Source organism: Oryx dammah, unplaced genomic scaffold (assembly GCF_014754425.2).
Source record: "Oryx dammah isolate SB20612 unplaced genomic scaffold, SCBI_Odam_1.1 HiC_scaffold_3, whole genome shotgun sequence".
NCBI classification, from domain to species: Eukaryota; Metazoa; Chordata; class Mammalia; order Artiodactyla; family Bovidae; genus Oryx; species Oryx dammah.
Window position 1 is genome coordinate 89,418,600 of NW_024070187.1, and position 12,086 is coordinate 89,430,685.

At 38.8% G+C, this 12,086-nt stretch overlaps 1 protein-coding gene across 1 annotated transcript in view; it reads right to left on the minus strand.

Moving 5' to 3' along the window:
- CDKL2 (cyclin dependent kinase like 2) overlaps positions 1-12,086 on the minus strand; it is a 45,328-nt gene that overhangs the window by 22,084 nt on the left and 11,158 nt on the right. Inside the window, exons 3-6 of the mRNA XM_040237082.1 lie at positions 8,936-9,130; positions 6,515-6,693; positions 4,736-4,848; positions 1,852-1,991 (exon numbers count right to left, since the gene is read on the minus strand). Coding sequence (XP_040093016.1) covers positions 1,852-1,991; positions 4,736-4,848; positions 6,515-6,693; positions 8,936-9,130 — 627 coding nt within the window. The remainder of the gene's footprint in view (positions 1-1,851; positions 1,992-4,735; positions 4,849-6,514; positions 6,694-8,935; positions 9,131-12,086) is intronic.

Consider the following 12,086-nt stretch of genomic DNA (forward strand, 5'->3'; position numbering starts at 1 on the left):
TGAGAAAATTAATGAAACTTTGAGCACTGATTAGACATTTTACATTATGAAATTTTTGAGAATTTTTTAAATTTACAGTATTTGCAGAATGGAAGGGAAGGGAACTACTCTGCACTTATTATTGTGCTAGATACTTGACATAGGTGATTTCATTTTATCTTGTTCTTTCATTTTCATATACATTTTATTATATCTTGTTCTGTCCCAGTGGAACCACTCACAGCTAGTAAAAATAAAACGGACTCAATAACTAGCTTTATATGAACAAGAAAATTATACAAATAATTAAGGTATTTGTAAGTGAAATACCATAATATCTGCAATTTGCTTCAAAATACTCCAAAAAAAATGTTGCTGAGGGAATTCCCTAGTGGTCCAGTGCTTAAGGCTCTGTGGTTCCACTAAGGGAGCACAGGTTCAACTTTTAGTCAAGGAAATAAGATCCCCAGGCCGCAGAGTAAAAAACTGATGAGGAAAACAAAACTCCTAAGTGTGTGGATAGGATAGATGAAATATTTTCCAAAGATTTCTAACCATTGTAGCTAATGACCAGCTTATGGGGGTTTGTGACACCACTATTTTTTCTACTTCCTTTTCTATGTTTAAGATTTCCTATAATAAAATGTTCAAAACGTCATACGATTCTACCATAAGGGGCAGAAGCTGGACAATCATTTTACCTTTATTCCTTTTAAATCTCTTTATAGACAGATCATAAAGCTAGTCTAAATAAAGAATATTTGGATCTGTTACATTATGTAGAAAAATAACAATGTATTTTTCTAAGAACTTGTTATAACTATTCATAAGCTTACTAAGCTTTTTTAAAATGAGTTATTTAAAGAAGTAAAAAAGCAAAAAATATCTTAGTGACCCTGCTCTTTTAGAGATATTTATTTTATCGACTTTAGGACAGGAACCTCCCTGGTCGTCCAATGGGTTAAGACTTTGTGCTTTCACAGCAGGGGGCATGGGTTTGGGTTTGATTCCTGTTCAGGGAACCAAGATCCAAGATCTCACATGCCACATGGTGTGGGCCACCCCCCAAAAAAACACAACACTTTAGGACAATCCTAACTAATGAGGTTTTTTTGAGCTAATAATTTCAAAAGGTCCACTTTTAAAACCAATTTGATCCAGTGAGAATGTCCCTAATATCTTCCTCAATTAAATACAAGGCAAAGGTAATAATCATGTAAAAATTAGCTTCAGTGAATCTAGTGGTTGAACAAAACCGCTTTTTAACAATATACTACAGATCATGATCTGTAGACCTTAATACTTTACATTAAAGCCCTAGACTTTAATACTTTTCTACTTGTCTTTTTATTTGCTTATCCAGTTTCTTCTCTTTGCCACTTATACAAGGCCTACATTTTAAATGTTAAGCATTAAAAACACATCATTATGGGACTGTTTTCACACTTAAAACACGCTAGATAATACAAAATGATTTTTTTAAAAAAACAAGCAAAATTTTCAGGCCTTTATCTCTGACATTCCTCCATCTCTGTTCCCACCAAATTAAACTCTTTCTTAATGTTGTTGTTGTTCAGCGGCTAAGTTGTATCCAAATCTTTGTGCCCCCATGGACTGCAGCACACCAGGCTCCCCTGTCCTCCACTGTCTCCCCGAGTTAGCTCAAATTCCTGTCCATTGAATCAGTGATGCTGTCTAACCATCTCATCCTCTGCCGCCCCCTTTCTCCTTTCTTAATGAACAAAAATTTAAGTTGTCAGAGGAAACTGTTGACCGAAAAGATCAAGTAGATCAGAAAAGAAAAAGAGAAAATCAAATCCCCATAATATAAATTCCCTGTCAGAAAGAGCAAAAAAAAAAAGTATTGATTACCTTTGCTAAATCAATCACAACTTCAGAGAGTCTGGGATAGCGTCTTTCAAGAGGTACCATTTCTTTGATTTCAGGCAACCTCACTCCAGCAAACACAGGATTTTTATAAAACAGCTCCTGATGTCTTGGAATTAGATTCCCTGGCAGTGAGAATGGCACACATCTCTGTCATTATGCATCACAGGACAGGCGGTGTGGAGTTGAGTTGAGAGGAACTCAGTATGTAAAGTGGGGACTCTCTCAGCATGCAAAAGCAACCAAAGACAGTGCTCTTATTGTGGTGGTGCCAGGAAGTCATTATGGTGGTTTTGACACAAAGTCAACTCAAAGGAAATTGACATTCATATCTCAACATACTCATTCAAAAAGTTCCCACGCCACTGTGTAGAAACTTGAAGACATGAGGGTGGAGCTTAGGAAAAGGACAGGTAAAGAACATTGTATAATTTCTTATAACTGTATAAAAAAATACTTTATTTCCAACAACAAAACACAAAATGCTGACCCAAAGTGAAAATACTAATAGTTGTATGGTCAGAATCTAATCTAAAAAAATAACTTCCACTCTTTAAGAATTTGATTTTTACCCAAGTGATTTTTGCCTGATTTAATCACTTTTGTCTTTACTTTCAATTTTAATACCTAACCTAATATAAAATACCCAGATAACCACGATGGTGTGATCAATCACCTAGAGCCAGACATCCTGGAATGCAAAGTCAAGTGGGCCTTAGGAAGCATCACTACGAACAAAGCTAGTGGAGGTGATGGAATTCCAGTTGAGCTATTTCAAATCCTAAAAGATGATGCTGTGAAAGTGCTGCACTCAATATGCCAGCAAATTTGGAAAACTCAGCAGTGGCCACAGGACTGGAAGGGGTGAGTTTTCATTCCAATCCCAAAGAAATGCAATGCCAAAGAATGCTCAAACTACCCACAATTGCACTCATCTCACACCTTAGCAAAGTAATGCTCAAAATTCTCCAAGCCAGACTTCAACAGTATGTGAACTTCCAGATGTTCAAGCTGGATTTAGAAAAGGCAGAGGTACCAGAGATCAAATTGCCAACAACCACTGGATCATTGAAAAAGCAAGAGAGTTCCAGAAAAACATCTACTTCTGCATTATTGACTACGCCTAAGCCTTTGACTGTGTGGATCACAACAAACTATGGAAAATTCTATAGAATTTAAAAAACTATAGAAAATTGTATAGACCATCTGACCTGCATCCTGAGAAATCTGTAGGCAGGTCAAGAAGCAACAGTTAGAACTGGACATGGAACAACAGACTGGTTCCAAATCAGGAAAGGAGTATGTCAAGGCTGTATATTGTCACCCTGCTTATTTAACTTCTATGCAAGATACCAGGCAGGATGAAGCACAAGCTGGAATCAAGATTGCTGGGAGAAATATCAGTAACCTCAGATACACAGAAGACACCACCCTTATGGCAGAAAGTGAAGAAGAACTAAAGAGCCTCTTGAAAGAGGAGAGTGAAAAAGTTGGCTTAAAACTCAACATTCAGAAAACTAAGATCATGGCATTTGGTCCCATCACATCATGGCAAACAGATGCAGAAACCATGGAAACAGTAAGAGATGAGAGACTTTCTTTTGGGGGGCTCCAAAATCCCTGCAGATGGTGACTGCAGCCATGAAATTAAAAAACACTTACTCCTTGGAAGAAAAGCTATGACCAACCTAGACCGCATATTAAAAAGCAGAGACATTACTTTGCCAACAAAGGTCCATCTAGTCAAAGCTATGGTTTTTCCAGTAGTCATGTATGGATATGAGAGTTGAACTATAAAGAAAGCTGAGCACGGAATAATTGATGCTTTTGAACTGTGGTGTTGGAGAAGACTTTTGAGAGTCCCTTGGACTGCAAGGAGATCCAATTAACCTATCCTAAAGGAAATCAGTCCTGATTATTCATTGAAAGGACTGATGCTGAAGCTGAAACTCCAATACTTTGGCCACCTGATGAGAAGAACTGATTCACTAGAAAATACCCTGATGTTGGGAAAGATTGAAGGTGGGAGGAGAAGGGGTTGACAGAGGATGAGATGGTTGGATGGTATCACTGACTCAATGGACATGAGTTTGAGTAAGCTCCAGGAGTTGGCAATGGATAGGAAAGTTGGCGTGCTGCAGTCCATGGGGTCACAAAGAGTTGGACACGACTGAGTGACTGAACTAACTGACTGAATATAAAATATACATATGAAAATTCTGCTGTAAGAAACCTCTGTGTTGTCTATGGAATTTCTAACCTAAACACTTAATCCTCAAGATATTTCCCATAATTTCCATTTTCCAAACTCCTTCACCCAACAGAAAGTTGACATTTCAACAAATATGAGAAGACTTTGATAATGTCGCTTTGAAATTCTGTCCAAACAGCAAAAGTCCTAACTGAAGCAAGATTAAATTACCTTGGAAGTCCCTGTGCCACTCAATGTCAAGATGAGAATGAGGTAATAGTCATATTATACCAAATGCTTGCTGACCCAAAGATAATATGATCATTTGTATTCTCTCTACATGTGACTTACTGAATGCAAAAGTGCAGAAAAATGTCCAATGTCTGCTCTGTTCTTTAGAGGGGAGCTGGGCAGGAGGACAGGTAAAAGCATATTAGGATCATATGTCAGACAGACAAAAGCCAGGCAGAGGATGAATGAGTGAATATATGAATATATACATATATATATATATATATATATAGAGAGAGAGAGAGAGAGAGATGCTTTCCTATTTGCTCCCTATATTCATTCAAAACATGCATCATGTTTAGTGTACCAACAACTTGCAAAATCAATACAAACAAAAACACATAGGAAAAAATTACTAAAATTTAAAATACACATGCATAATCTTACCTAAACACACCATAATATGATATAACTGATCAATATCAGAATCTCCAGGAAAGAGGGGCTCCCCCATGAGCATTTCAGTTACCAGACAGCCAATGGCCCACACATCAACAGCCCTGAAAGAAAAGCAATGTGATGTAAAATCCAGGATCCTAATATGTTTCAGTTCAGTTCAGTCGCTCAGTCATGTTGGACTCTTTGTGATCCCATAGACTGCATCACTCCAGGCTTCCCTGTCCATCACCAACACCTAATATGTTTACTATGACTGAATCTGTTCTGTATATTGTTGCTGTTGTTGTTCAATCACTAAGTCACGTCTAACTCTTTGCCACCTCGTGGACTGCAGTGCACCAGGCTTTCCTGTTCTTCACTATCTCCCAGAGTTTACTCAAACTCATGTTTGAGTTGGTGATGCCGTCTAACCATCTCATCCTCTGTCATTTGCATATTACTATTTTTGTATTCTTGGCATCAAGAAAAGTAATAGTAAGCCTTAAATTATGCTCCTCAAGTTTTTTTTCTATAAACTTAAAGTATTAACTTCCAATATTACATAAATCAGATTTCAGGAAACTTCAAGTATGTGACACAAGGCTTCCAAAGAGTCAAAATGCTTGTTAAGTATACTTTATTCTGGAAGTAAGCCTTCCAGGTTTGTTTTCAGAGGCTACTCATTTTTGTTTACACATAATTTGAACAAGGTTCATCAGTCTATCCAACTAGACACTGAAAACAGCATACCAGAACAAGATGGTTACTGGGGAAACAAACAACAAGGAGAATAGAAAGCTAATACTGAGAAAACAGAAAAATTCTCTTAAAAATTGGTCACAAGAACTTAGAATATTCTGGCATCATTACCATAGGAACAACTACCTTGAAATTGCTTAAGGCCATAGCTGGCAGAAATTACAGCATGGCAGTAAATGAGAGCTCAGAGTAATCAAGAAAATATTAAATGATATATGCTCTAAAAACAGAGAAATTATAGAAAATATTTTAGAACAATTTCTATTGAAACTGGTAAAACGTGCAATCCCTTCTGCTTTGAAGAATTCATTTATGAAGATGATTTGTATTTTTAAAATGGTTCACTTAATTCCATTTCTACCCCCACCCTTGCCCACTCTACTCGGCCTCAATGCAAGTGTCAGACTTACCTAATCAGTTACCTCTCTTTACAAGTGATAAATATATATATTTCTAACTTACTGTTAAAAACAGACCACTTACTCACCTGGATTTCTCTACCTCTAAAATAATCATACTCATACCAACCCATTTCACAAGAATGTTTAAAGGGGAAACACAAAAATGATTACAAATCACTTTCTAAAGTTTTCTAAACTGAAAACTTCTTTCAGTATTAGAGGGTTGTTTTTTGTTTTTTTTTTCTTAACGTAAGAAGTAGGATTTATTTAGACAGAAACACACTCCACAGACAAGGATGTGGGCCATCGCAGAGGGTGAGTATTGAGTCACTAAGTCGTGTCTGACTCTTTTTGAAACCCCAAGGACTGTAGCCACCAGGTTCCTCTGTCCATGGGATTTCCCAGACAAGAGTATTGGAGTGGGGTGCCATTTCCTTCTCCAGAGGATCTTCCTAAACCAAGGTATCGAGCTCATGGCTCCTACATTGACAGGCAGATTCTTTACTGCTGAGCTACCAAGGAAGCCCAATTAGAGGGATTGTCATTATATTGAAAACATATTCTACTTTATCAAAAAAAAAGAGTCAAGTCTGCCCTCTGTACCCCCACCTTGCTAACGACATCTTACTTGCCATACTTGACATCACCAACCAACAGCTCTGGAGCTCTATACCATCGCGTTGCCACGTAATCAGTATACACCTCCCCAGGAGCTGCCAGTGTCCGTGCAAATCCAAAATCACATAGCTTGATAACGCCAGACTGGGAGACTAATATGTTCTCTGGCTTAATATCTCTGTGTATAATCTATGATATAAAAAGCAGAGTATGACATATATTGATCGGCACATCAAGTTAAGCAAATTAACTTCTTTTTTAGCACTTGTTATGTGCAGGGCACTGGTTTTGTTCCTATAATGAAGACAGATAGAAGCAGATAAAGTTGTTCCTGCGTTTAAAGAACCTGAGACCTAGCTGGGGAACAAAGAACATTTATGCTTGAAATTCTATTTAAACAATTAAATTTTATTTAAACGACTAATGATATTGGATGAAATATATGTTGCTATTGTTGTTCAGTCACTAAGGCATGTCCAACCCCTTGTAACCCCAAAGACTGTGGCACACCAGGTTCCTCTGTCCTCCACTATCTCCTGGAGTTCACTCAAATTCATGTCCATTGAATTGGTGATGCTATCTAACTATCTCATCCTCTGCCAGCCCCTTCTTCTTTTGCCTTCAGTGAATTTCCAATCAATTGCTCTGATAATGAGGGCTCTCAAGACTAAGAGAGTAAAGCTATCACTGAAGACTGCGGTGGTCAGGGAAATTTTTTGAGGAAAAAGGTGGGCTCTAAGACAGGTCTTTAATACTAGTGTGACCTAGATAAATGTAGAAATGAAAGGGCAATCCAAGTGAAGGGGACAAAAAGAGCAAAAGCGTGAGAATGGGAGTAGACCAGTAGCCACTAGGGAAATGTTTTTCCTGGAGTAGAGGCTACTTAATAGGTTATGCCTCAACTGTCAGCCTCGGAAGTCTGAGTTCATGTCAAGGTGATAGGAACCCCTGGGAACCCATATGGTGTTGAAAGAAGATACTGAACATTTAAAGAAGGCCATAAACAAGATAAAGCAAAGAGGGTGACTAGAAGTGGGGAGAAGAGCAGTGGGACAAATAGGAGGTGATAGATTGAGGCTGTGAGGAGAAGGGGACGACAGAGGATGACATGGTTGCTCGGCATCACCAACTCAATGGACTTGAGTCTGAGCAAATTCCAGGAGATAGTGAAGGACAGGGAAGCCTGGTGTGCTGCAGTCTGTGGGGTTTCAAAGACTTGGACATGACTTAACAACTGAACAACAAAAACAAAGGGCCAGCGCTAGTCTGGTGCTCAAAGGAATGGAAAGGAAGAGGTGAAGTGTAGAAATATTCTAAATCAACAGAATTTAGGAAGTAATCTCAGATACTTTCCTTAAACTTGGGAATCTAAAAGAATGGTGGATCCATTAACAAAAATAGAAAAGTCTAGAGAAGGTTAATTTTGGTTAAGAATAATTAGCAGTTTAGTTTCAGCAATATGTGTTTTTAGGTGGATTTCTGAGCACCCAAGTGGAGGCATACATCAAGCAATTATAAATGTAAAGAGGCAAAAAATATAAATTTTTACATTTGTAAAAATTATAAATGTAAAAAAGCTCAGTTGGTTATAAAAGAGAGACTATGGAAAGAGAAAACAGGACACTGGGAAACAACAGTACAAATTCTCAGTCAGTTCAGTTCAGTTCAGTTGCTCAGTCGTGTCCGACTCTTTGCGACCCCATGAATCATAGCACGCCAGGCCTCCCTGTCCATCACCAACTCCTGGAGTTCACCCCAACTCATGTCCATCGAGTCTGTGATGCCATCCAGCCATCTCATCCTCGGTCGTCCCCTTCTCCTCCTGCCCCCAATCCCTCCCAGCATCAGAGTCTTTTCCAATGAGTCAACCCTTCGCATGAGGTGGCCAAAGTACTGGAGTTTCAGCTTTAGCATCAGTCCTTCCAAAGAACACCCAGGACTGATCTCCTTTAGAATGGACTGGTTGTATCTCCTTGCAAGTCCAAGGGACTCTCAAAAGTCTTCTCCAACACCACAGTTCAATTAGGTCTAATTCTCTAATACAAGTAAATTTTATTTTGAAAATTTTGAAAATATGTTTATTGTAAACTCTCAGAGGACCAGAAACTGACACTGCTGAGCATTTTGCATAGGCTAAAGCTACTAACTTCTATTATATCCTAGATATCCACAGTAAAGGCGAGTTAATAACATGCATAGCTCAAGTATATAGAGTTGAAGTTGATGTCTGTAACTTACTTTCAAATAATGCATAAATAAATCAGGCAGATTAATAAGTAGACAAATGGAAGAAAAGATGAATAAATATTTCATAAAACAAATATAACAAAATGTTAGCAAGTATAGAATCCAGCGATAGGTATATGGGTATTCACTGTATATGCTCCCAACTTTTCAACTTTATAAATAATTATTTAAATTGAATACTTACATTGTGACTGTGACAAAATCCAATCCCATTGATAACCTGAAACAAATACTTTTGAACTAGTTGGTAGTCTAGTCCATTTGGAGAGAGCTCCAAGTCATCAAGAACCGTATGGTCAACAAATTCAAAGACTAGGTACCATCGCTTTTTTTTCTTACATACTTCCAACAAATTCACCAGATTTTCATGCCTTAGTTGCTATCAAAAAAAAAGTGAAAAATAATTTTTTAGAGGACCAAATTATTAGTAATAGTCACAGTCTAAAATAGACCTCAGCACAAGAAAAATATCTAAATAAAATGCATAAACAGTATAAATTGTGAAACTATATCCTGGCTTTTAAAATACATTAAAAGACCTTACTGCTCCATTCTCCTCTCAGAGAACACAATAAAGCCAATGAGAAAAAGAAGGGTAGCTTCATCTTTGATGAAATTAGGACTCCAGTACTTTGGCCACCTCATGCGAAGAGTTGACTCACTGGAAAAGACTCTGATGCTGGGAGGCATTGCGGGCAGGAGGAGAAGGGGACGACCGAGGATGAGATGGCTGGATGGCATCACTGACTCGATGGACATGAATCTGGGTGAACTCCGGGAGTTGGTGATGGACAGGGAGGCCTGGCATGCTGCGATTCACGGGGTCGCAGAGAGTCAGACACGACTGAGAAACTGAACTGAACTGAACTGAGGACCCCGACCCCCAACAAATGAGGTGGCACCATCAAGGTCAAACAGGAGTCTAGGGATATACCATAAGATTATCTGTGGTTACAAAGCTAGCAGAGAAGAGTTTTCCAAAGCTGATGACATACCCTGAAAAGAAAAACAAAACCAAAAAAATGCCCTTCTTTGATATAATGAGAACAGGGTTCACAGACTGTCAGTGAAAGCATCCTAAGAACTGAATGGTACCAGGAAACAAAAGAGGAGGGGTGAACAATCCCATAGAAACTCATTTGCTGGAAGCAGTCTGTCAGTGAAACCAAGTGGAAGGCAAAACAATTCATTATGAACAAACCTGCAATTACAAGTTTCAGAGAAATTAAGGAGAATGTAAATAAATCCCACACTCGGGCTTCTGTTGTTAGGAATATCACTGTGAACCAGGGTAGATTCCTGCTAGCCTGGAACAAGATCACGGCTTCTCCTGAAAATGAACCTCCTTCAGATAGCTGGTCCAGAAGGGTCTCACTTTGTTGCAAGATAAGAAACAATCAAAAAGGAACAAATTCAGAATCCATTCAGAGATACAATAAGAAAAGAGAAGGACACTCTGTAATGTAATATGGGAAAATAATATTTTTTTAAAAATTACTGTATGTATATGTGTAACTGATTCACTTTGCTGTACACCAGAAACTAACAGAACATTTTAAATCAACTATTTGTTGTTGTTTAGTCACTGAGTTGTATCCGACTCTTTGCGATCCCACAGACTGTAGCACATCAGGCTCCTCTGTCCTCCACTATTTCCTGGATTTTGCTCAAACTAATGTCCATTGAGCCAGTGATGCCAATCAACCATCTCAACCTCTGTTGCCCCCTACTCCTCCTGCCCTCAATCTTTTCCACCATCAGGGTCTTTTCCAATGAGTCAGTTCTCACCATGTGGCCAAAGTATTAAAGCATCAGCTTCAGCATGAGTCCTTCCAATGAATATTTAGGGTTGATTTCCTTTATAATTTATTGGTTTGATATTCTTGTAGTCAAAGGGACTCTCAAGAGTCTTCTCCAGGACCACAGTTAGAAAGCATCAATTCTTTAGCACTCAGCATTCTGTATGATCCAGCTCTAACATCCATGCATTACTAATGGAAAAAACATCAGTTCAGATCTTGTCACTCGGTTGTGTCTGACTCTTTGTGATGCCATGGACTACAGCATGCCAGTCCTCCCTGTCCATCACCAACTCCCAGAGTTTACTCAAACTCACATCCATTGAGTTGGTGATGCCATCCAACCATCTCAGCCTCTGTCGTCTCCTTCTCCTCCCACCTTCTATCTTTCCCAGCATTATGGTCTTTTCAAATGAGTGGGCTCTTTGCATCAGGTGGCCAAAGTATGGGAGCTTCAACTTTAGCATCAGTCCTTCCAGTGAATATTCAGGACTGATTTCCTTTAGGATGGACTGGTTGGATCTCCCTGCAGTCCAAGGGACTCTCAAGAGTCTTCTCCAACACCACAGTTCAAAAGCATCAATTTTTCGGTGCTCAGCTTTCTTTATAGTCCAACTCTCACATCCATACATGACTACTGGAAAAACCATAGCTTTGACTAGATGGACCTTTGTAGACAAAGTAATGTCTCTGCTTTCGAATATGCTAAGTTGGTCATAACTTTTCTTCCAACAAGCAAGCATCTTTTAATTTCATGGCTGCAGTCACCATCTGCAGTGATTTTGGAGCCCCCCAAAATAAAGTCTCTCACAGATTCCATTGTTTCCCCATCTATTTGCCATGAAGTGATGGGACCAGATGCCATAATCTTAGTTTTCTCAATGTTGAGTTTTAAGGCAACTTTTTCACTCTCCTCTTTAAAGAGGTTCTTTAGTTCTTCTTCACTTTCCACCATAAGGGTGGTGTCATCTGCATATCTAAGGTTACTGATATTTCTCCCAGCAATCTTGATTCCAGCTTGTGCTTCATCCTGCCTGGTATCTCACATGATGTACTCTGCACAGAAGTTAAATAAGCATGGTGACAATACACAGCCTTGATGTACTCCTTTCCTGATTTGGAACCATTCTGTTATTCCATGTCCAGTTCTAACTGTTGCTTCTTGACCTGCATACAAATTTCTCAGGATGCAGGTCAGGTGGTCTGGTATTCCCATCTCTTTCAGAATTTTACACAGTTTGTTTTGGTCAACACAGTGAAAGCCTTTGCCATAATCAACAAAGCAGAAGTAGATGTTTTTCTGGAACTCTCTTGCTTTTGCCATGATCCAGCAGATGTTGGCAATTTGATCTCTGGTTCCTTTACCTTTTCTAATTCCAGCTTCAACACCTGGAAGTTCACGGTTCACATATTACTGAAGCCTGGCTTGGAGAATTTTGAGAATTACTTTACTACCGTGTGAGATGAGTGCAACTGTGTGGTAGTTTGAGCATTCTTTGGCATTGCCTTTCTTTGGAATTGGAATGAAAACTGACC